This window comes from Cavia porcellus, unplaced genomic scaffold (genome assembly GCF_034190915.1).
Source record: "Cavia porcellus strain 051 isolate PalLab524CR breed Dunkin Hartley unplaced genomic scaffold, mCavPor4.1 scaffold_8, whole genome shotgun sequence".
NCBI classification, from domain to species: domain Eukaryota; kingdom Metazoa; phylum Chordata; class Mammalia; order Rodentia; family Caviidae; genus Cavia; species Cavia porcellus.
The window spans coordinates 49,496,868-49,516,984 of NW_026947491.1; the positions used below are offsets into that span (position 1 = coordinate 49,496,868).

General features: G+C 45.1%; 2 protein-coding genes across 6 annotated transcripts; one reads left to right on the top strand and one right to left on the bottom strand.

The window, feature by feature from the left end:
• Positions 1-519: 519 nt before the first annotated feature.
• On the top strand, positions 520-2,822 carry Spryd4 (SPRY domain containing 4). Its single transcript, XM_003476180.5, has 2 exons — positions 520-665; positions 1,021-2,822. The coding sequence occupies exons 1-2, from the start codon at positions 581-583 to the stop codon at positions 1,557-1,559; spliced, it is 624 nt and encodes a 207-aa protein (XP_003476228.1). The 5' UTR covers positions 520-580; the 3' UTR covers positions 1,560-2,822.
• On the bottom strand, positions 2,788-17,818 carry Gls2 (glutaminase 2). 5 transcript variants are annotated; one of them, XM_063254971.1, is made up of 19 exons: positions 17,372-17,559; positions 17,147-17,243; positions 11,804-11,903; positions 11,343-11,464; positions 10,617-10,746; positions 10,010-10,089; positions 9,760-9,923; positions 9,411-9,469; positions 7,620-7,652; positions 7,287-7,345; positions 6,387-6,453; positions 6,188-6,238; positions 5,837-6,013; positions 5,017-5,148; positions 4,782-4,874; positions 4,568-4,629; positions 3,910-3,986; positions 3,572-3,635; positions 2,788-3,435 (listed from the first exon to the last, which is right to left on the bottom strand). In XM_063254971.1, exons 3-19 carry the CDS (start codon positions 11,882-11,884, stop codon positions 3,279-3,281), a joined length of 1,608 nt encoding a protein of 535 aa, XP_063111041.1. In that variant the 5' UTR covers positions 11,885-11,903; positions 17,147-17,243; positions 17,372-17,559; the 3' UTR covers positions 2,788-3,278. The 5 variants fall into 5 exon arrangements, 4 of the variants coding, with proteins under 4 accessions (XP_063111041.1, XP_063111039.1, XP_063111040.1 ...); XM_063254969.1 differs by lacking the exon at positions 17,147-17,243 and having other exon boundaries at positions 17,372-17,814; XM_063254970.1 differs by having other exon boundaries at positions 17,147-17,509.
• Between the last annotated feature and the right edge of the window lie 2,299 nt (positions 17,819-20,117).

A 20,117-nucleotide genomic window follows, 5' to 3' on the forward strand; every position in this document is an offset into this window, starting at 1 on the left:
CTCGAAAAAATAAAATAAAAACACCATGATACTTTTTGTTAACCATCCTTTCTGAGCCCTGAAAATACAAAACCAACATGTATTTACCTAGTACTTACTATAAACTGCCACTCAGTGATTGCTATTTGCCAATCTATATCCGAAATTATTACAACTATTATTATTTTGCGATGCGGAGGGTCAAACCCAGGACTTCTTTATACGCAGGTATATGGATTGCATTATTTGTTTCACAGATGAAAATGCTCAGACTCACAAAACTTAAAGCTATTTGCCCAAAGCCACACACTAAACCCCAGGTCATTAATTATTGCTTAATTCTAGAATATATGGTGGTAACCATCTGGCTACGCCTTATTTCGACTGGTACTGTTTAATTCAAATATGATCGGGAACCCTCACCGCCCTAACTCTCAACAAACGGCAACAGAACATCAAGAGATTTATGCTTCCCCTGTGGCGTTGGACCCCTTACGTCATCTCGCTGCGCGCTCGGCGCACCACCTGCTCCGGCAGCAGCCGGATGTTCCCTGAGTGAGTCTTCGGCGCGGGGGCGTGTCCCGTGCGTCCGTGGCGCAAGATGGCGCTACCCTTTGCGCGTTCTTGGCGCCTGTGCCGCTGGGCTGTGAAACGATGGGGAGTAGCCGCTGGGGAATCCTGGAGAGGTAGGGGTATCACTTTTTACTCTCATCTACCTCCAGAATAATCTGTCTTTTACTCCTGGAGCCCGTCCAGAGAACTCTAGCCCTCTGGAGTCTTCTCCGTTATCTGCCTTAGACTTGAGAATCCAAACCTTGGGCACTGTTTTTGGGGGGTTTTGTTTTGTTATTTTAATACAAGAGCTTCACAATCCGAGGTTTTCGGCTTCTTGGGCTTCGCATTACTAAAGCGACAGCCTTCTCTTTCTTGCCTGCCTACTATTTCTTGTGATCTTAGGGCTGAATGCTTCAGATGGAAACCTATCACCAAGCCCTAGAATCTTACTCCTCTCATTATCCAGTCTTTTTGCTCTGCCCGCAGGCATCAGTTTCAAACTGGAAGAAAAAACCGCCCACAGCAGTCTGGCACTTTTCAGAGCTGACACAGGTGTCAAATATGGCTTGGTGGGGTTGGAGCCTACCAAGTTAGCCCTGAATGTGGAGCGGTTCCGGGAGTGGGCAGTCGTGCTGGCAGACACAGCGGTCACCAGTGGCAGACACTACTGGGAAGTGACAGTGAAGCGTTCCCAACAGTTCCGAATAGGAGTGGCAGATGCGGACATATCCCGGGATAGCTGCATCGGTGCCGATGATCGATCATGGGTGTTCTCCTATGCCCAGCGCAAGTGGCACACCATGTTGGCCAACGAGAAAGCCCCAATCGAGGGGATCGGACAGCCAGAGAAAGTGGGACTGTTGCTGGAGTATGAGGCCCAAAAGCTGAGCCTGGTGGATGTGATCCAGGTCTCTGTGGTCTGCACGCTACAGACAGATTTCCGGGGACCAGTGGTGCCTGCTTTTGCTCTTTGGGATGGAGAGCTCCTGACTCATTCTGGACTTGAGGTGCCTAAGGGTCTCTAGCATGTCCATTACTGGAGTACCTAATGCTCTTGGCCAGCTTTCTGTTTAAAGTGTCTGCAACTGTTTTACATTGCATCAAACAACCTCTAGCTCCCACAGTTCAGTGTCAAGCCCTGTACATTATCTTAAGTCATTGTCTCCTGTCTCCTAACTTGTGAAAGCTAGGCCTATGGCCAAGCTTTCCCCTCAGACTACTGCCAGTTTCTTGGACAACCATGGATATATGTTCCCTCATTTGGTTTGTTTAGTTTCTCTGCCTTGCCTGCCCATTGCCAGGTCTTTATGAGACTATTCAGTTCAGGAGCCTTTTTTTTTTTTTTGAATCAGTGTCTTGGTGCGATGTAGTTCAGACTGTCCTTAAACTGTAGTGCAGTGTGGCCTCAAATTCATGGTAATTCTCCTGCCTCAGCTTCCTAAGTACTGGGATTACAGGCACGTGCCACCATGCCTGGCTCTGGAGTCTTGTCTTTCAGTTGTATTTGAATTATGTATTCATCACTGTATTACCTCTCCTTCCTTATACCCATGTATAACTTTTGGAGGTTCCAGAGTGAATCATTTCTACCTCTGGCTGTAGGAGTTGTGCAGTCAGTGACTTGAACCTTTCTCTACAACCTACAGAGTGTGAACTCTGGTTCCCTAAATGCTTTAATGACTCAGTAGGTTTGAGAAGAGTCCTCCTTCCCTAGTACCTCCATGCATAGACTCACATGACTGCAGCAATCCTCATCCTGACACCTAGCCAGTCTGTCATAATCATTGTGACAGTTACAACTGTGACCAAAGAGAAGAGACACTAGACTGATGATAACTAAGGGATTAGTGCCAGCAACTTTATTCCTAAGAACTTCCATCTTAATTTCTGCTACAGTTGAAAATTCAGAGGAAGCTGGGTGTTTAGCCCTGGCAGGGGCGAGGTTGTGAGTTCATGAGTTCATTCCCCGGTAGTAGGGGGTGGGGGAGTTCAGAGGAAGAAGACCTAAGGTTTTACAACATCTGTTTTTGGGTCTCATCAGATCCAAACCCCCTTTCCCCTTGGCAGCAGAATACATTTAACCTGAAGCATTATTTAGGGGTGAGGAAAACCTGGTGGGATAAGTGAGTATGTGTATGAAATATGTGTTGTTTGGGCTATCTGATGCTGTGGTTCTGTCTTATTCTACCTTCTATGATGGTGATGAAGCTGGATACCCTTAGGGGAGAGAAAAAATGAACTTATCAAAAATAATAACTTGTGTAATTAAAGTTTATTTGAGAGCGAAATACTTTCTCTGTCTGAAATTGTTGCTAGCAGTAGCAGCAGCATGTCTTGGCCAAGGGGACAGATCTCTCCAGACAACAAAAACCAAATGCATACGCCCCTGTTTCTGTTATTCTGTAATAGTACATGTTCATGGTAGGTAGAGTTCCTTCACTGAAGTATCGCTGTGTCCTGGTTGTTTCTTCAGCAAGAAGAGGGGACCTGGGTGAAAACCTGGGACAGTGTTGAGTAGGCCAGCCCATTAGGCCATACCTTGAAGTCTCTATAGATAGCTGTATTGCAGGTGTCCCTCTGGTCCTTCTCTGTTTGCTGTCTGCAGAAGGACTGGAGTATGTGACTTAGAAAATGACGTGTATGTCACCAAATGGCTTTCTTGGTCCCCACTGAAGCAGCCCTTCATAGTATTTTGATGTTTATGAGTTAAATGTGTGACCAGCTTGTGCTTTTTCCTGTTGTGCTCACACCATGCTTTCTAAGTTCTCTTTGGACAGGGCCTCGGCTGCTGCCTCAGCCTGTGATTCAGAAAGTGTGTAGGAGTCCTGGTAATCTTGAAGCAGTTTGACTACCTCCAGGTGGTTGAACTGTATAGCATCGTCCAGAGGAATGTTGCCCCACCTATGAGGGACAATGACCATGATCAGACAAAGAAGACATGGGGAGTGCCATGTTTGTATACATGTGCACGGGTGGCTGCAGGGCAGTGGTGGAGAAGCTGTGCTACTCCGCCCCCTCTTAGACTAACCCTACTCACCTGTCCTTCACAAAAGGATTCACTTTGCAAGCCTCGATCAGAAATTTAACAACTTCGATGTGGCCTAGGAATATGGGGAGAAGGAAAATAAGAGTGTGTAGGTCCTGAGCCCTTTGGTTTAGACCCTTGGAAGCTGGAATATATTAAGAAGAGAGGAGAAAAATCTTCCCATTTTGCTTCTTGCCAGCACCCAGTAATAAATAGTATAACTGCCAGCTGTAGGACATCTGGACAAAACTGGTTGTTGCCTCTGTAACTGCCAGGACATGAGGGTGCTCTTTAAGTGGCAGATAAGAAAGCCTTCTGCTTTACTTCCTTACTCTGGCCCTTTAGGATACCTTCGGCTGCAGCAATATGCAGAGCTGTGCGGGAGTCATAGTCTTTCTGTTCCATATTCATAGCTGACAAGGCAAACCTGAGGGTAATGAAAGAGTAGGGTTACCCACATCAGTTTAGAATCACTACTGTCCTTTCTGAAGTAGGATCAGAAAGAGTAAAATAGTGTATGCCAAGACCTTTAGACTCTGTATAGTTTCTGTACAAATTAAGATTTATTCTCGTGACAGATGGGAATATGATGCTTTAAAGACATCATGATGGCACAATTTTTGTTTGTTTTTGAGACAAGGTCTCACTGTGTAGCACAGGCTTGTTTTGAACTCACATATATAGCTCAGGCTGGCCTTGAACTCATGATGATCCTCCTGTCTCAGCCTCTTGAGTTCTGGGATCACAGATGTGTGCCACCACACCCAGTAGCACATTTTGTTGATGTTGGTAATCACTTAAGGCAGGGTTCCTGCCTCCTAAGGACTATTTTAACACTGAAGTTAATAATAGTGACTGCCATTAATTAAGTTCTTATATGACAGGCAGTCTATGTCCATTCTGGCTAAACCTCAAGATAAAGCATTTCACTACTTTGCTATATTGCCTCCTAATAAGGTCTTTTCCCTGAAGTATCTGATTGTGTATGTTTGGTTACAGTAGAATTACCTTCGAAGAGCAGAAACATCTCCACTATAGGCAGCAAATAACAGGTTCACCACTGTCTTGTTCTAAAACACAAATCATACCCAGCTGAGTTTGTAGCTTTGAATCCACTGATCCTCAGCTCTGCCCTCTGACCTTACCCCATGGATTCTCAGCTGAAGGTATTGCCGAAGTGTCATGGAATGTTCTTTCCTGAAATATCCTTAAAATCTCTTACCCGAACTTCTTCTCCTTCACGCCGTGGGTCTAATTTCCGAGCACAGTGCCGTAGGTTGTCATAGTTGTGGAAGTTAAAAAGAGACACCAACCTCTAGAATTGTAAACCAAATATATTGTTTGCTTCTTAAACCTGGTAGAAGCTCAAAATTACTTTATTTACTTAAAGTAGCAAGTATTAAATAAACTTACTAATTAATTAAAAAGTAGTAAGTACTTTATGCAGAGCACCTCACCTGGCAGAAGTTGATCCCCTTCTGGCTGTTTCCCAGCCTGTCCAGTGGCGGGGACAGACACATCATTCCCATAACATTGGGTACCACCAGGAGGATGGCTCCTGATACTGCTGACTTGGCTGGCAGGCCCACCTGGGGAACAAATTTGAAGATGAGGATGAGTTGAGAGTCCTGTAAATCTAGGAAAATAAGTAAGGCGGGCTATTCTAAGTGACTGCATTGGCAAGGTCACAACCCACCTCAACTTTTGCCTTGTTAATTAGCTTCTTAATGGCATCCTCCCCCAAGCCTCACTGATACATTTAGGAAATGTTTACTGAGTTATTAACAGCATCCTGTGGTGGCTGCTGTGCTTAGAAGTAGGACAAGTCTCATTTAACTTTCTGATGGTTATGGAATGATAATGAACACTCAAACATAAGCAGATAAAGGTAGTTATGATAAACAGAAGAAAAAAGGTGCTTTGAATAGAGGTAGATGGGGACCTACTTGAGACAGGTCCCCAGTTACAGTTTCCTAGGGTATGGAGCTCAGAGTAGAGTGCTTGACTAGCATGCCAAAAGAAAAAGCCTTAGACTTGAAATCTGAGACTCAAAGAGACAGCCACATGAAGGATTGCACAAAAGCATTTCAGAAGCTGCACCATCATGTGTCTGTGGATTTGAGGAACGTGGTGTTGGGCAACTTCTGTTAAGGTCTCTCAGCCTAGTTGTCTGGCCAGCAGAAAGCGAGCTTCCCCCTCTGAATCTTCATTGTGCAGGGTCCTTTCTTCTCAGCAGTAGGCTCATCGCAGATGGATAGCAGGGCTGAAAACACTCACATGGAAGGCAAACTGGCCAGAGAAGTCATACATGCCGCAGGAATGCATGAGGCTGAGGGTGTTCCGCACTGCTTCGGCACTTAGCACACTCTCGCCTGTGATGGGGCAGATCCCGCCATTGGCGAGGGTGGCTGCCATGACACTGCCTGATTCACAGGTGACCTCCACGGAGCACAGCTGTGGAGATAGGAGAGGTGAAGGTGCAGTGTGGGTGTGAACTTGGCACAAAGTGTAGAACAGTGTTCCTGGCATTCAGATCTCTCAGCAGCTTCCCTGGCATTCCTTGTGTGAACCAGGGAGGGAGGGGTGTCTATCTGTCCTGTTCCCTTGGTCTGGACAGTGTTTGCTTACCTGGAAGTAGAGATCAAGGGCAGCCATCATGTCCACTCCCTTAGGAAAGCACTGCAAGGAAGAAGGGAAAGCATTCTCTTCAGACCAGTGACAGCCCCTTGCATACTGTCAGCGTCTCAGCTGACGTCCCCAGTCCCTACCACCCTTCTACCACCAGCAGAATTTCTGGAGACTTTCTATGTTCTTCTCTTCCAGTTACCTTCTTTTCCTTGAGATAATAGCCAATAGCATAATTCCGATCCCCCGTTTCCTTCTCAGACTGGAATCTGAAACAAGCATCCAGTTTAGTGCTTCAAACATGACAGGTGGATGTAGGGGGAAAAGGGAGATATTATCTCCACAGGGACACAGACCTACACATATGTCAGATGGAATTGGCCTCTTGTGTACCTTGCCCAGTAACATTAAAGGAAACTTCTGTTCATGAGTTCTCTGCCTACTCCTATGTCTCCAGGATTTTTTTTTTTTTTTTTTTTTTTTTTTTGTTATCGGGGATCAAACTCACACCATGCGCTTGCAAGGCAGGTGCTTATGCTGCTGAGCTAAATTCCGGGGCCTAAAGGAAACTTCTGAACCTGAGCAAACACTCTACACAGCTTTGTTATAAAATGTAAATATAGTTAAAAAAACAAACAAACATCTAAAGCTGTCTAGGGAGAGAACCCTGGCAAGCATTTAGTCATAAACCCTTTGGTATGATGTTCTGCCTCTCTCATTTCATCCATACTAATTAAAAATGAAACAAATTATTTCATAAAGTAAGTAAGTGCCAGTGAAGGGGTTCAGAGGCAGCTGGAAGGCCAAAGTTCCCCTGGGGGAAAAAATTTTTTTTGGTTGATACAGGGTCTTGGTACCTAATTAAGGCTGGCCTTAAACTACGGAGCCCAGGCTAGCCTTGAGCTCATGGTAATCCTTCTGCCTCACCACCCTGAATACTGGGATTATAAGTGTGTACCACCACCCTCAGAAGCTCTGGAATTTCTTCCTCCCAAGATTCATATTCATTTACTCTATCCAACCCCTCCCCTCCGCTCTTCTGTGTCCATACATACACACAACACCACAGTGCATTCAGCCAACCCTCTGAACAGGGCCTTACGTGGCATTGCTGAAACCCATATATTCATTTCCAGCCATTTTGTTCAGATATTGTAACACCTGAAAGAGAAGGGGGAAGGAGGTGCTGCTTAACTAAGGACCCCTACTAAACACATCCCAAATGATTAGCTCTTCTGAGCCAGCTCCATCCAGAGAGCAGGCACACAAGAGGCTTTCATCTCTGAGGTCAGCAGATCCCCACTCCTCTGGAAATAAGGCTTCTGGCACGGGCAGATGCACCCAGTAGTGGCTAAGCGAAGGCATGTGGGGCAGCTGGAGAGGACAGCACATCATGGTGACAGGCAGCCAGGAGTTGAGTAGCAGGGGGACTTACAAAATCAAACTTCTCTGCTTTATTACAGTCCATCTGTAGAGAAGAGAAAGATGTCAGTATTCCAAGCCTAAAAGGATGACGGAAGGGTCAGAAGGACCTCGTGGAGTTGAAGTATTAGACTAGCTACTGGGAATGTTCCATTTTACAGTGACCTTGCTTTTGTCTCTCTCTCCCTCTCCCTTTCTCTCTCTCTCTCTCTCTCTCTCTCTCTCTCTGTTTTTCTGAGATAGGTTTTGCTATGTTGCTCAGGCTGGCCTGAAGTTTTTTTCTTTTTTTTAAATTGGCACCGGGGATAGAACTCATGACCACGCACTTGCAAGGCAGGTGCTTATGCCGCTGAGCTAAATCCCCAGCCCCATGGCCTGGAGTTTTTTAGCTTAATCCTCCCAAGTAGCTAGGGCTACAGGTGCTCATCACTATGTTCTAGTGAACTTTCTTTTTCTTTTTAAGCAACTGAGACCTTCTTGTCTCCATTTGTATCTACTGATTTTACTGACTTTGAATTTTATTATGGAATGAGAATGTAGATAACCTCACCCCATCAATCAGCTTTACAACTTTTCTTCTTACTCTGAACTCTCATTCTTGACTCCCACTTCCATTTTCCTATCTCCAGTTCTATTCCCAAGTCCCATTCCTAGCCCTGATTCCCATCACCATTCCCTGTACCTCACGGTAAAGTCTTACTCTAGCACTCTCCTGACTCCCATTCAATCTCCAAGATTGGATGGAGTGAAAGAAGTGGGATGAGGGTGTCTGTTGAAAACATTATAATATTCAGTGACACTGAAGGGGTTTTTAGTCATGCTGGGGACTGAACATAAGGCCTCATCCATTTTAGGCAAATACTCTGCCACTGAATTACACCCCCAGCATTGAGGCTAAAGATTTTAGCTGAGAATCATGTCTAATATGGCTGATGATGGGAGGGTGATGAGTCAGGTCTCAGATACACAGCTGTGGATACAGCTATCCTAGAACAAAGTAAGAGGCTTGGCCTAGTCTCCTCCCTCAGACTCACTGCTTCCCGTACATGTCAGCCATAGAGTCAACAGCACAGGGACTCTGATACCCGAGGCCCTGGGGGGAAGGTTCCTAACACCACCTTCCCCACCAGAGGCTGTGATTGGCTTCAGAGTGTTACTGCCCACACTGTTCCCAGGTTCTTGCTCAAGCCCTGGGAGTTCTACAGCTGATGGGCTTTGCCTGATATCTTTGTTCAGGGTCAACTCACAGCTCTAGGTGACGTGAATAACTGCCCTGGTATGGCCATTCACCTCTTTTCCATGTGTTCCTCACCCAGAAGTGGCCAATCAGTGCCTAATGGTGCTGTCCTCCCCCTGCGTCTGGCATTTAGCCCTTAGTCCTAGGCAGGGGTCAGAATCTGCTCACTTCTCTATGGGCCAGATGGCTTTGGGCTCCAGATTCACAGGTGGGGGCTGGTAACAGTACAGGGTGAGAGTGGGGGAGGTGGAACCATCAGTTCTTACAAACATCCTCAGTACAAAACTTGCGTCCCTACTGTGCGCTTATAAGCTTTTTTTTTTTTTTTTTTGGTCTTTTTTTGTTTGTTTGTTTTTATCGGTACCAGGGACCGAACTCACGACTGCCTGCTTGCAAGGCAGGCGCTTATGCCGCTGAGCTAAATCCCCAGCCCCGAGCTTATATGCTTCTTGAGAATACTCAAAAGAATAAAGGCCTCACTGGTCTCCCTCGAAAGCTGAACAGCTATGAGGAATACAGGGACTGTTTAGAGAACAATACCTTTCAAAAGTTTAGAGTGGCACTGACCTTGATCAGGGAGCTGACAACAATGGCACCAGCATTGACCATGGGGTTATGGGGGATTCCTGGGGAAATACAAATCACTCAGTCTTATCAGCCACTGGACAAAGCATTCTCACAGCCTGCCCAAGAAGGATTTCTTTGCTAGGGAGAAAGGAATGGCAGGATTAATCAGGAAAAACAAAGCATCTACAGTTGTACCACCCTAATATCTTCTGATCTCAGAAGCTAAGCAGGGTCAGGCAGGATTAGTCTTTGGATGGGGAAAAGCCAAGTAACAAAAGTCTGAGGAAGCAGGCTGAGATGTGTAAGAGAGTGCAGATGTGAGTTTGCTTTGAGTCCTAGGGCTCCTCACCTTCCTCATTGAGGGAGAGTGTGTTATAGCGCAGACCACTGGGCTCCTTGCCCACGAACTTGTGCACGTAGTCAGTGCCTAGAGTACTTATGGAGATAGCGTAGGTGAGAGGCTTCACGCAGGACTGTAGGCAGAAGGGGATCTTAGTGTGGCCCACAGAGTGCCTGGAGGCAGACAGGTGCCAGGAGAGAGGTTGGCTTTTGTTCCACCCTTGTTCCCTGCCTCCCCTTCCTCTTTCCCAGTATCTCACCGCTGACCATCCACAGTGCACAGGGAGACACCCCACAGGTCTGGGTTTGACTTGGCCAGCTGAGGGATGTAGGCCGCCACCTGGCATGAGTGGGTAGAGAAAAGGGAGGTGGGTATGGAAAAGAATAATGCTGAGGTTCAAGGTCAAGAAAATCTTTTGGATAAAAGCTAAAATTCTGTCTCTTGCATGTCAAATGGGCTCCAGTCTGCCTAGGGATCCCAGAAATATAGAATCCTTAAGTCCTAGGGGACTATCTTTGTGCAGCTCCAAACCTGTGGGGATGTCAGTAAATCCCATAGAAAGTTCAAGAGGTAGAGAGAGAGAGAGAGAGAGAGAGAGAGAGAGAGAGAGAGAGAGAGAGAAAATGAATTATTGGATTGGCTTCCTTTTGGTTCTTAGGCTTAGTTACCCTCACTATGCCAATTGTCTCCAAAGGGTTCCCTCACCTGCTCTAGGAATCACCTGTATAGAAAGATATGAAGTCATATTCCCATTTTGCTTCTCATGTCTCACTCATCCATTGGATTCCCAGCCCCAGGAAATCTCTGAGAAACAAAATGTATCTGGCCCAGATCCCTTGTCCCCTCCCTTTTCCCCTGGCCCTCACTTTGCCTCCAGTGAGTTCTTTGGCATCTTCAAAGATGCGATCCACATGGGCTGTGAACTCTTCAAAATCAGGAATGACAAACTTCTTTCGGAATGCCTGGGTCAGGAGCACAATGTTGCTGCTCACACACCTGGATCCCAGACACGATTCCATTAGGGGGCTGGAGAGATGCAGCTAGGACTCACTTTGGAGCCATGGAAGTTGGGAATAAAGAAGGTTGTGAGTGGATATCTGGTTTGGGACCAACAGATGTATGACTTCTTTAAAGTCCCTTTTTTTTTTTTTTTGGTACTGGGGATCGAACTCACAACACTCACAATCTTGCGCTCGCCAAACAGGCTCCTATACCACTGAACTAAATCCCTAGCCCATTCTTCAAGTCCCTTTATCTTTTTAGGTTTTAGTTTCCTTGCTTCTAAAATGAGGCATTGTCATGACATGGGAAGTAATATGTAACACATTTCCATATCATCATATATGTATGTAAAAATATAGGACATTATTAAGAAGTTATCCATTAACCTATTAACACTTTACTTCTGGTAAAGGGGATTAGGACTGGATGGAAAGGAGAATGTATTTCTATATCGTTTGAATTTTTACAGTGAGTACTCATGTATTACTTGTATAATACAATCCCCAAGTGCCCCCCTCCCTGCCCCACTTTGATGGTCTGTGTCCACTCAACAGTTTTTAGAGCAGTGCCCTTATTTCTGGGTCCCTTACTTTTGGAAGAGATCTCGGTCCAAGAGACCACCACTACTGGACTCTTGGACCATGCGGTGCATCTGGCTCATGCAGTCCCGGAGCCGGGGATCTGATGTCTGCAGTCCAGTGGCTTTCAGTGCCTTACGGAAAGAAGACGCCAGTTAAGATCATTCAAGGATTTTTTTTCCCAGTTATACTCTATTAGTTCAAACCCAATTACTACCTTAGGTGGAACGAATGGGTTTGGAGACTAGGGAGAGAGGGAAGGCAGAAGCTTTGAAGGTGACAAGGGTTTCCTGCTCTTTTTCATGAGTCAGTCTCATCTCCTGGCCCTGAGGCATCTGTTACTATTCATCTGCTTTCTTCATCCTCCTGGAGCAACACATTAGCAGCCCTGCACTTGTCCCGCTTCTCTTCTATTTCTCCCTATCCAGCAGTCCTAACGGATGAGGACTCAGAACAGATAGAGAACAACTTACTCTAGTAAACTTGTGGATAGGGATTCGTTCCTCTCCCTCAGCAATAGTGTAGAAAAGCAAGTCACCAAGGCGGGACAGCATGCCACTTTGTGATGCATCACTGTTTTGGGGAGAGACGTTACTTATTATTAGGTGAGTATCTCCTTTCTGTGCTTCCTCCCCCAAATCATTTAACCTACCCATGCACTTATTTATTTCTTTATCTAGTACCAAGGTTGAACCCAAGCCCTTCTCACTGAGCAACATCCCTAGATCTTTTTTATTTTTTTGAGACACAGTGTTGAAAAGTTGCCCAGGCTGGGTTCAAACTTGTGATCCTCCTGCCACAGCCTACCAGAAAGCTGGGATTACAGGCATGTGCATGGTAATACTTAAAATTTATCCTCTCTTCTTTCTCCCCATGTCATAAGCATGGTATAGTAGAACCACAGTTTGTCCCTTAGTAGCTATGTAATCTTGGGGAGGTCATTTAATATTGTTGAACTTACTACTTTATCTGTAAAAAATGGGTATTAATGGCTACTTCTCATGGATGATATGAGGCTTAATATCATATTCCATAAAAAACAGACACAAAGTAGGTGCTTAGTAAGTCATGTTGATTTATCATCAGTACCTAGTTGCCACTGTACTCTCTGGACTTCCTATGCATCTTTCATAATGTGCCACTTATCTAAAAGTCAGTTTTCTCTGTTCAAAAACCTTATGATTATAGGTGAGATGGCACACACCTGTAACCCAGCTATTTGAGAGGCTGATTGCAAGTTTAAGACCAGACTGGGTGATTCAGAATTTGTCTCAAAATAAAATAATTTAAAGAAGGCTAGGAATATGGCTCAGTAGTAGAGCATTTGCCTAGGATGAATGAAGTCCTGGGTGTAATCCCTAGTTCTGCAAAAAACAAATCCTTGTGGTAACTCTATCAGGCCTACAGAATAAGTTTTTATTTCTTGGTGTAGTGTTCAAGGTTACATAAAACCTGCCAACTTTCTTTTCCTATTCCCTAGCATTCTCCCACATTTCAGTTACAATGGAAGTAACAGATGGCTCCCAAACTGGGCCATATACTAGGAAGCTTCTTTTTTTTTTTTTCCTTTTTATCGGTACCGGGGATCAAACTCACGACTGCCTGCTTACAAGGCAGGTGCTTATGCCGCTGAGCTAAATCCCCAGCCCCCAGTAGGAAGCTTCTTGAACTTTGCTTATGCTGTAACTTCTGCATGTAATGACTTCTCTTTCACTTCCGGATCCAATGTCATCAACTCTGTGACAGCTTTCCCAAATCTTCAGATTTTGCTTATGTTGCTGATATGGCATATGTGCCACCTTACTGCCAGAAGACACTCTCCTTAGCTCTTTTTTTTGGGGGGGGGATGGTTTTTGTTTTTTGTACATGGTCCTCCTAGCATTCCCTAAGACCCAGTGGTCCCACTGGCTTCTTTTTCATTTTTATCGGTACCAGGGATCGAACTCACGACTGCCTGCTTGCAAGGCAGGTGCTTATGCCACTGAGCTAAATCCCCAGCCCCCATCCCACTGGCTTCTTATACCTAAACTTAAACACCAAAAGACTCCTTGGTCTTGTCGAGTTCCATTAATATGTTAACACATTTGGAGGAATTATTTTATCAGATCATTTCCAGATAATGACAGCTAGTTGAGATTAAGGCTCTTTAAAACTGTTTGACCCAACAATTTGATTTCTAGGAATTTATCTTGCAGATATACTCATACATCTACAAAGTAATATATTCAGTTATCCATTGTATTGTTGAAATAGTAAGATTGGAAAAGACCTAAATGTGCATCATAGTATATTCATGTAATGGAATGTTATGCAGTATAAAAAGAAATTAGAGGGCTGGGGATTTAGCTCAGCGGCATAAGCGCCTGCCTTGCAAGCGCGTGGTCATGAATTCAATCTCCGGTACTGATAAAAAAAAAAAAAAAAAAAGAATAGTGTATACAGGCTGGGTGTGGTGACACATGCCTGTAATCCCAGCACTCGAGAGACAGAAGCAGAATTGCTGTGAGTTTGAGGCTGACCTAGGCTATATCATGAGCTGAATGCCAGTTTGAACTACATAGCAAGAAGCCATCTCAAGCAAAACAAAACAAAATTTATACAGTATGAAACTATGTTTAAAAGGGAAGAATATATACATGCTGCTTATTTTGGCACAAAATATTTCTAGAAGGACATATAAGGAATGGGTAAAACTGATTCATCTCCCGGGTGCTTGGGAAAAGAGTACCCATAGAGAGCAGAGAAGGGAAAAACTAAGGGATAACTCAAGAGGAAAGTTTGTAGCAACACTTTGAAGGTAAGTTTCTGTGCATGGAGGCTGAGGGAAGCCAGGGAATAATGCTGCACCACTTTCAGATGACTCAAAAGCCTTTAAAAAATTGCAGACCCTTTGAGATACGGATTGATTACAAATATAATGCTGAAGCGAAAAAGCCAAGGTGCAGTACAATGTGTGTAGTATAATACCATTTGGATAAAAAGGTAAAGTAGTATCACATGTATTTTACACATGAAGTATCTTTACAAGGATATGCAAGTTATCAATGATATTAAATGTCTCTGAGAAGCAAAGTTTCTCAGAAATTTACTCTAACAAATAATTATGAACATCTACTAGATAGGTGGTTGCTGAAGCAGGAGAAATAAAAGTCAGAAGGCAATTTAAAGACCCTGTCAAAGAAAAAAGAAAAGGGTAGCTCAGTAGTAGAGTACTTGCTTAGCAGGCACAAAGTTCTAGGTTCAGTCCCCAATACTGAAAAAAAGGAAAGTGAGAGTGTTATAAACATATATTCAGTGGTATTAAAACTTCACAAGTGGGGCTTGGGATGCATGCCTCACTCCCAGAGGCTGAGGAGGATTGCAAGTTTGTTTGTTTTTTGTTTTTTGAGACACAGTCTTATTGTATAGTCCAGGTCGGCCTTGAATTTACAGATATCCTCCTGTGTGCTGGGATTACAGGTGTATACCGCCATGTGTGGAAGGACTGAAAATTTGAGCTTGGCCTTGGCAATTTAGTGGAGACCTTGTCTCAAAAACAAAGCAATTCACAAATGGAAAATATAGTTTACCAACTAATATGTATAATTCCATTTTATTAAATTATATATATAGGGGGACCGGGGGTTTAGCTCAGTAGCGTAAGCACCTGCTTGGCAAGTGCAAGGTTGTGAGTTCGATCCCTGGTTCCACAAAAACAAAAATAAAAATAAATAAATTATGTATATATACATACATATAGGATAATATATAGAGAGAGACATGTCACAGTCTTACTTGGTTATCTCTAATACTGGTATCTTTCCAGGGCCTTGTGTAAAGTTAGTTAAGCAACCATTTTATCATTGAACTATATCCTCAGCCCTGTTTTCTTCTTGATACTGGGTTTTTTGATTTGTTTGTCTTTGTTTTTTGAGACAGGGTCTCACTCTGTAGTTCAGGCTGGCCTTGAACTTACGGTGTAGCTTAGGCTGGGCTCAAACTTGTGGCAATCCTCCTGCTTCAGCCTCCCAAGTGTTGGGATTACAGGCATGTGTCTCCATGTCTGGCTGTATTTCTGATCTTTATTTATTTATTTATTTATTTATTTTTGTCTTTTGAGACAGGGTCTCGCTATGTAGTTCAGGCTGCCCTTGAGCTTACTTTGTAGCCCAGGTTGGTCTCAAACTCTTAATGATCTCCCTGCCTCAGCTTCTCAAGTGCTGGGATTCCAGGTGTACCCCACCATGTGTGGCTTACTATTTCTGATTTTTATTTTTTTATTTTAAAAAATTAATTATTATTATTATTTTTTTTTTTTTTGGTACTGGGGATCAAATTCATGACTGAGTGCTTGCAAGGCAGGTGTTTATGTCACTGAGTTAAATCCCTAGCCAATATTTCTGATGTTTAAAAGAAAAACAAGATACATAGTATCAAGAAGAAGCAGCAGCAGCAGCTGAGTGTGGGGTACTTGGGAGGCTGAGGCAAGAGGACTACTGCAAGTTTGAGACTGGTCTGGGCTACACGGCCAGACTCTGTCTCAAAAACAAAAACAAAACAAAACATAAATACAATAAAACTAAATATTTTACAAATAACCCAAATTACAAGTTATTTCCTATTTGCTGCCCTCCTTCCCCAACAAACACAGAAACCCCTGTCTCTCGTGGTACCACTTTCATAGCCCATAACCTCCAGTGCTGTCAACCTCTCTGCCCAGGGAGCAACGACCCAGTGCTCTAAGGTCTTTTAAAGAGGTTGTCTGGAGCACAAGCAGCAGAGAGGGGAAACTAGGTCTCCTATAATGTTCTGTAGTATTCCACCAACTGACCAGTGAATGGTGGGCGAGTTTGCCGGGGGGAATCAGGGATAACCTCAAGTTCTTCTCTCCAAAGAAGGTGAAAAGGTGAGGGAGAGTAAGCCTTCACTCTATCACATCCTCATTCTCCCAAAGTAAATATTTGGGAGGAAGTAGGATGGAGATTAGAACAGAAAGGAGAGTTTTTATCCCTTAAATGTTCCATGTGTTGGAAAAGTACAGCATAATAGTGATTAATAAATAATATTTATCCATCTGTTATCTCTCAGGACTGGAACACCTGCAGTGGTGAGGCAGTGCTGGGTCAGCCTCGCCACTTTAGTTTTGGTGTGCATATGTGTCTGAGTGTCATCAGCTAGAAGTTAATGACAGGAGAGGTGGTCCACTTCCTGTTACTGCTACAACAGGGAAGGGGCTACTTGGACAGTGCCTAGCTGGCTCTCTGGGGAGGCCAAGTTTCTTGCTCGGAGCTGTCTTGTCTGGGTAAGGGTAGGGGGACTCAGCCGCCAAGTACCCTTGGGCGGTGGTGGAGAAATAAATTCGGCTTCATGGGTGTAAGAAATGCCCAAAGGACGAGCACTGTTTGAGTGAGGGAGGCTGAGCAGCATACATAACAGCTGTGACTGGCTGTGAATGGGAAATGCGCATCTTATAAATACTTTGCCACCACCCGTTATAAATATTTTCATTCAAAGACCAAATTAGAAAAACATCCTTACTCTGTAGATCAGGGAGCCCTGCTCGGCACACGTACATAAGCAAGTATCTGCGCGCCAGTAACACACGCATATCACATATCAACCAGATGAGGATACGCAGAGGCAGACACAGCACAGACCCAAATACGCTGGGACCTGAGCAGGTGGAGGCTGTTGCACACCCATACATGCCCTAAAATGCACCCGAAGACCAGGGAGAGGAAAGGTAAGGATGATCGGACGTGCACACGGCCCTGCATTCAGACACGTGCCCCAAGAAACACTCGGCGCCCATCTGCGTTCCCAAGTTAAGTACGCACCTTGGACAGGCACCATCTCGGAGACCGACCTGCCCCAAAGCCCTAGCAGGCGGGCGGCACGTTACCGCCCGAGCGCGGCGGACCCAAAGCCCCAAATCTAAAGGCAAAGGCATCGCGGGCCAGTGAGCCGGGAGAGCGGAGATGAGCTGTGCTCCCTGGGGAAGGGGACTCAGAAGCTAACAAGAACGACAGTGGAAGCAGGAGCCCCTGCCCCGCGAGCCTTACTGATCCGGGAGCTGCGGCTGGTGGCTGTGCGGCGTCTCCCTGCCCTGCGCCGCGACCTCACTGATGTGATGCCGGATGTCCCCGCCCAGGAGGGGGCTCCGGCTCAGGGGACCCCAGCCCGCCCGCCAGCAGTGATTGCCGACCAGGCTCAGTGCATTCTGCAGAGCCCTCATGGAGCGCAAGCCTCGGAGCGCGCAGGACTTCAGCGGAGGGACTTAGCAGGGAGGGAGGGGCGGCGGCGACGAGGGCGAGACAGGTGTCGGGGAGCGAAGAGAGGCAGCGCCGAGCAGAGGGCAGAGAAGAGGCCGGGGGTGGGGCTGGAGCAGGAGGAGGGGCCAGCCCCTCTCGGTCCGGCTCCGCCAGCCATTGCCCACGGGCAGGGACTGGGCAAACAACCATCGGATTCTGAAGGAGAATTGGGCTGGGGTCTTGGGGGTTTCTTTGGGGGTGTCCCCGGGAGGATCGAGATGGATAGGTTCCTGGCCCAATCGCAGGGGAAGCAAAGACTTGGGGGCGGGAAAGGGCGAGGCTGCCCAATGAGAGCAATGCGATGGGCAGTGCGCTAGGCGCCGCCAGGACCCATCCGCGGCGTGGTGCCTGCGGCGTGCGGGGGCGGGAGAGCGGAGAGCAGAGACCCGGGAGCTAGGCTCTGAGTCAGGTCGCTGCAGAGCGGGCACGGTGGGTTTCCCTGTGAAGGGGTGAGCGCTGCCTCTAGCGAGGATGAGCGTGAGCTCTATTTAGGAGCCACTTAGTGGTCCTTGAGTAACTAGTTGTATAGCGTGGCCTCAAGCCAAAAGTATCCTAGCATGGACGCCTGGTGCTGCTTGGTGAGTGGGGTCCGCTGGCCGCAGAATACCCCACCGGGACATTGCTGTCGAACTCCTTAGTGATTTGCATCGGCGAAAGGCTTCCAGGCTTCTAGGTGTATCTCTACGTATATTTGGTGATTTCATAGGATTTGTTTTCTTACCCCTGAAGTTTGGACGTTAAAATAAGGCAGCACACACGAAAATGTTTTATAAACCATTAAGTGCTTCCAAACGTTTGGCTGTTCAGTTGCTTGCCCTTGGCTTCCTTACACAGCGAAGGTGTGATATACAAGAAAACTAAGAACACTCAGGAATTTTGTCATTTGAAATTAAGAGAATTTACTTTGTGCCTCCCCAAGATCTAAAAGCATCTGTATTTAGTAGGAGTTCGTTATGTAAATAGCTAGTGTAGAGTGCCTCTGGTGTGCTAACCAATTTCTCCTTGTCAGAGACCTGCAAAGCAATTAGTATTAGTCTTATTTTGGTGGTATGAAAATAAGTCTCATAAATTAGGATTAATTTGCATAAGGTAACCCAGCACGAGAGTATCACAGCCAAAACTGCCAGTTCCCAAGACTGCCAGTTTCTCCTTCGTGCAGCCCTCCCACCAATCTAACAATTGAGTTGAAATATCGCAGGAAAAACTACCCCATCTCTAAGAGATGTATTTCATGCAGAAGCACTATGACTCAGCAATGGAATTGTCTCTTGAGGCAGCTCTGGCTGTATCACAAAATAGAATCTCTTTATTTTTGCGTTAAAATGACTATCAAGAATAATTATAAGAAAATATCAAAACCATACTCCAGTGTTCTGTGAGTCTCCTTGACAGTGGTTAGAGTTGGAGGAGTCTGTTTGGTTTGACACCAGATAAAAAGACCTTTTTTGTGTCTGTTTTTTCTCTTCTGTCCATTCCCTATCTGCCCTATCGTATCTGTTCAATCAGCTGGACTTTCTTTAATTCAGGGACTCAAATTTGTTGCCTCATGCATGGTTTTGGCTAAAAGGCAGAATTGTGAGTCTTAATACTTTGTGCAGACTCAGTTCAGCATTAGTTTTTGTTTATGTAACAGGCTAATACACTTTTTTATTGACGTATTATTTTTCTGCAGCTTTTTGATCTGTTCAAGAGAAAAATATCATATGCTAGGGAATTACTAAATATTACCCAGAAGTTATTTGCTTCATTTCCTATTTCTGGTTCTTTTAATTAACTTTAATTATAATTAGTAATGAGTCTTTCCTTCCCTGCACTTTTTCACTAATAAGAACTGATTGGGTAGTGAAGCAAATCTGCCTGTAGACTAGGTGCATAGAGAACGAACCTCAGCTGCACTTTGATCTTTGGACCAATTCTGCCTCTGCTTCAGTAGTGCTGTCTGCATGAGGCTGGAGCATGAATTAATGACTCAGGAGGCCTGTAACACCGTAAAGTAAGAAATATTCAAGAACAAGTTTATCATCTAGGGTGATTAATGTGTCCAAGTCTGATGTGGGCAGCTTAAAATCAGGGTTTTCCTTAAAGAAAATTCCTGTGTCTGTAATAATGGATTTTTAAATCTGTTTTGGCTGTGTCAAGAGTTTTGTGATATATGAAGAAAGGTTGCTCTTAGTGATCTTTAATGAGAAAAGCCAAATTTTCTGTGTTGTAAAATTAGAAATGATGTTTGTATTGGAGATTATTGTTTGTTTGTCTTTTTGAGACAGGGTCTCACTATGCGGTTGAGGCTGGCTTTGTCACTTTGTAGCCAGTCTGTTCTCAAACTTGCAATGATCCTCCTGCCTCAGCCTCTCGAGTGCTGAGATTACAGGTATGCACCACCACACCTGGTGTATTTTATTTTATTTTTTTGGTCTTTTTCCTTTTTACCGATACCAGGGATCGAACTCACGACTGCCTGCTTTCAAGGCAGACGCTTATGCCGCTGAGCTAAACC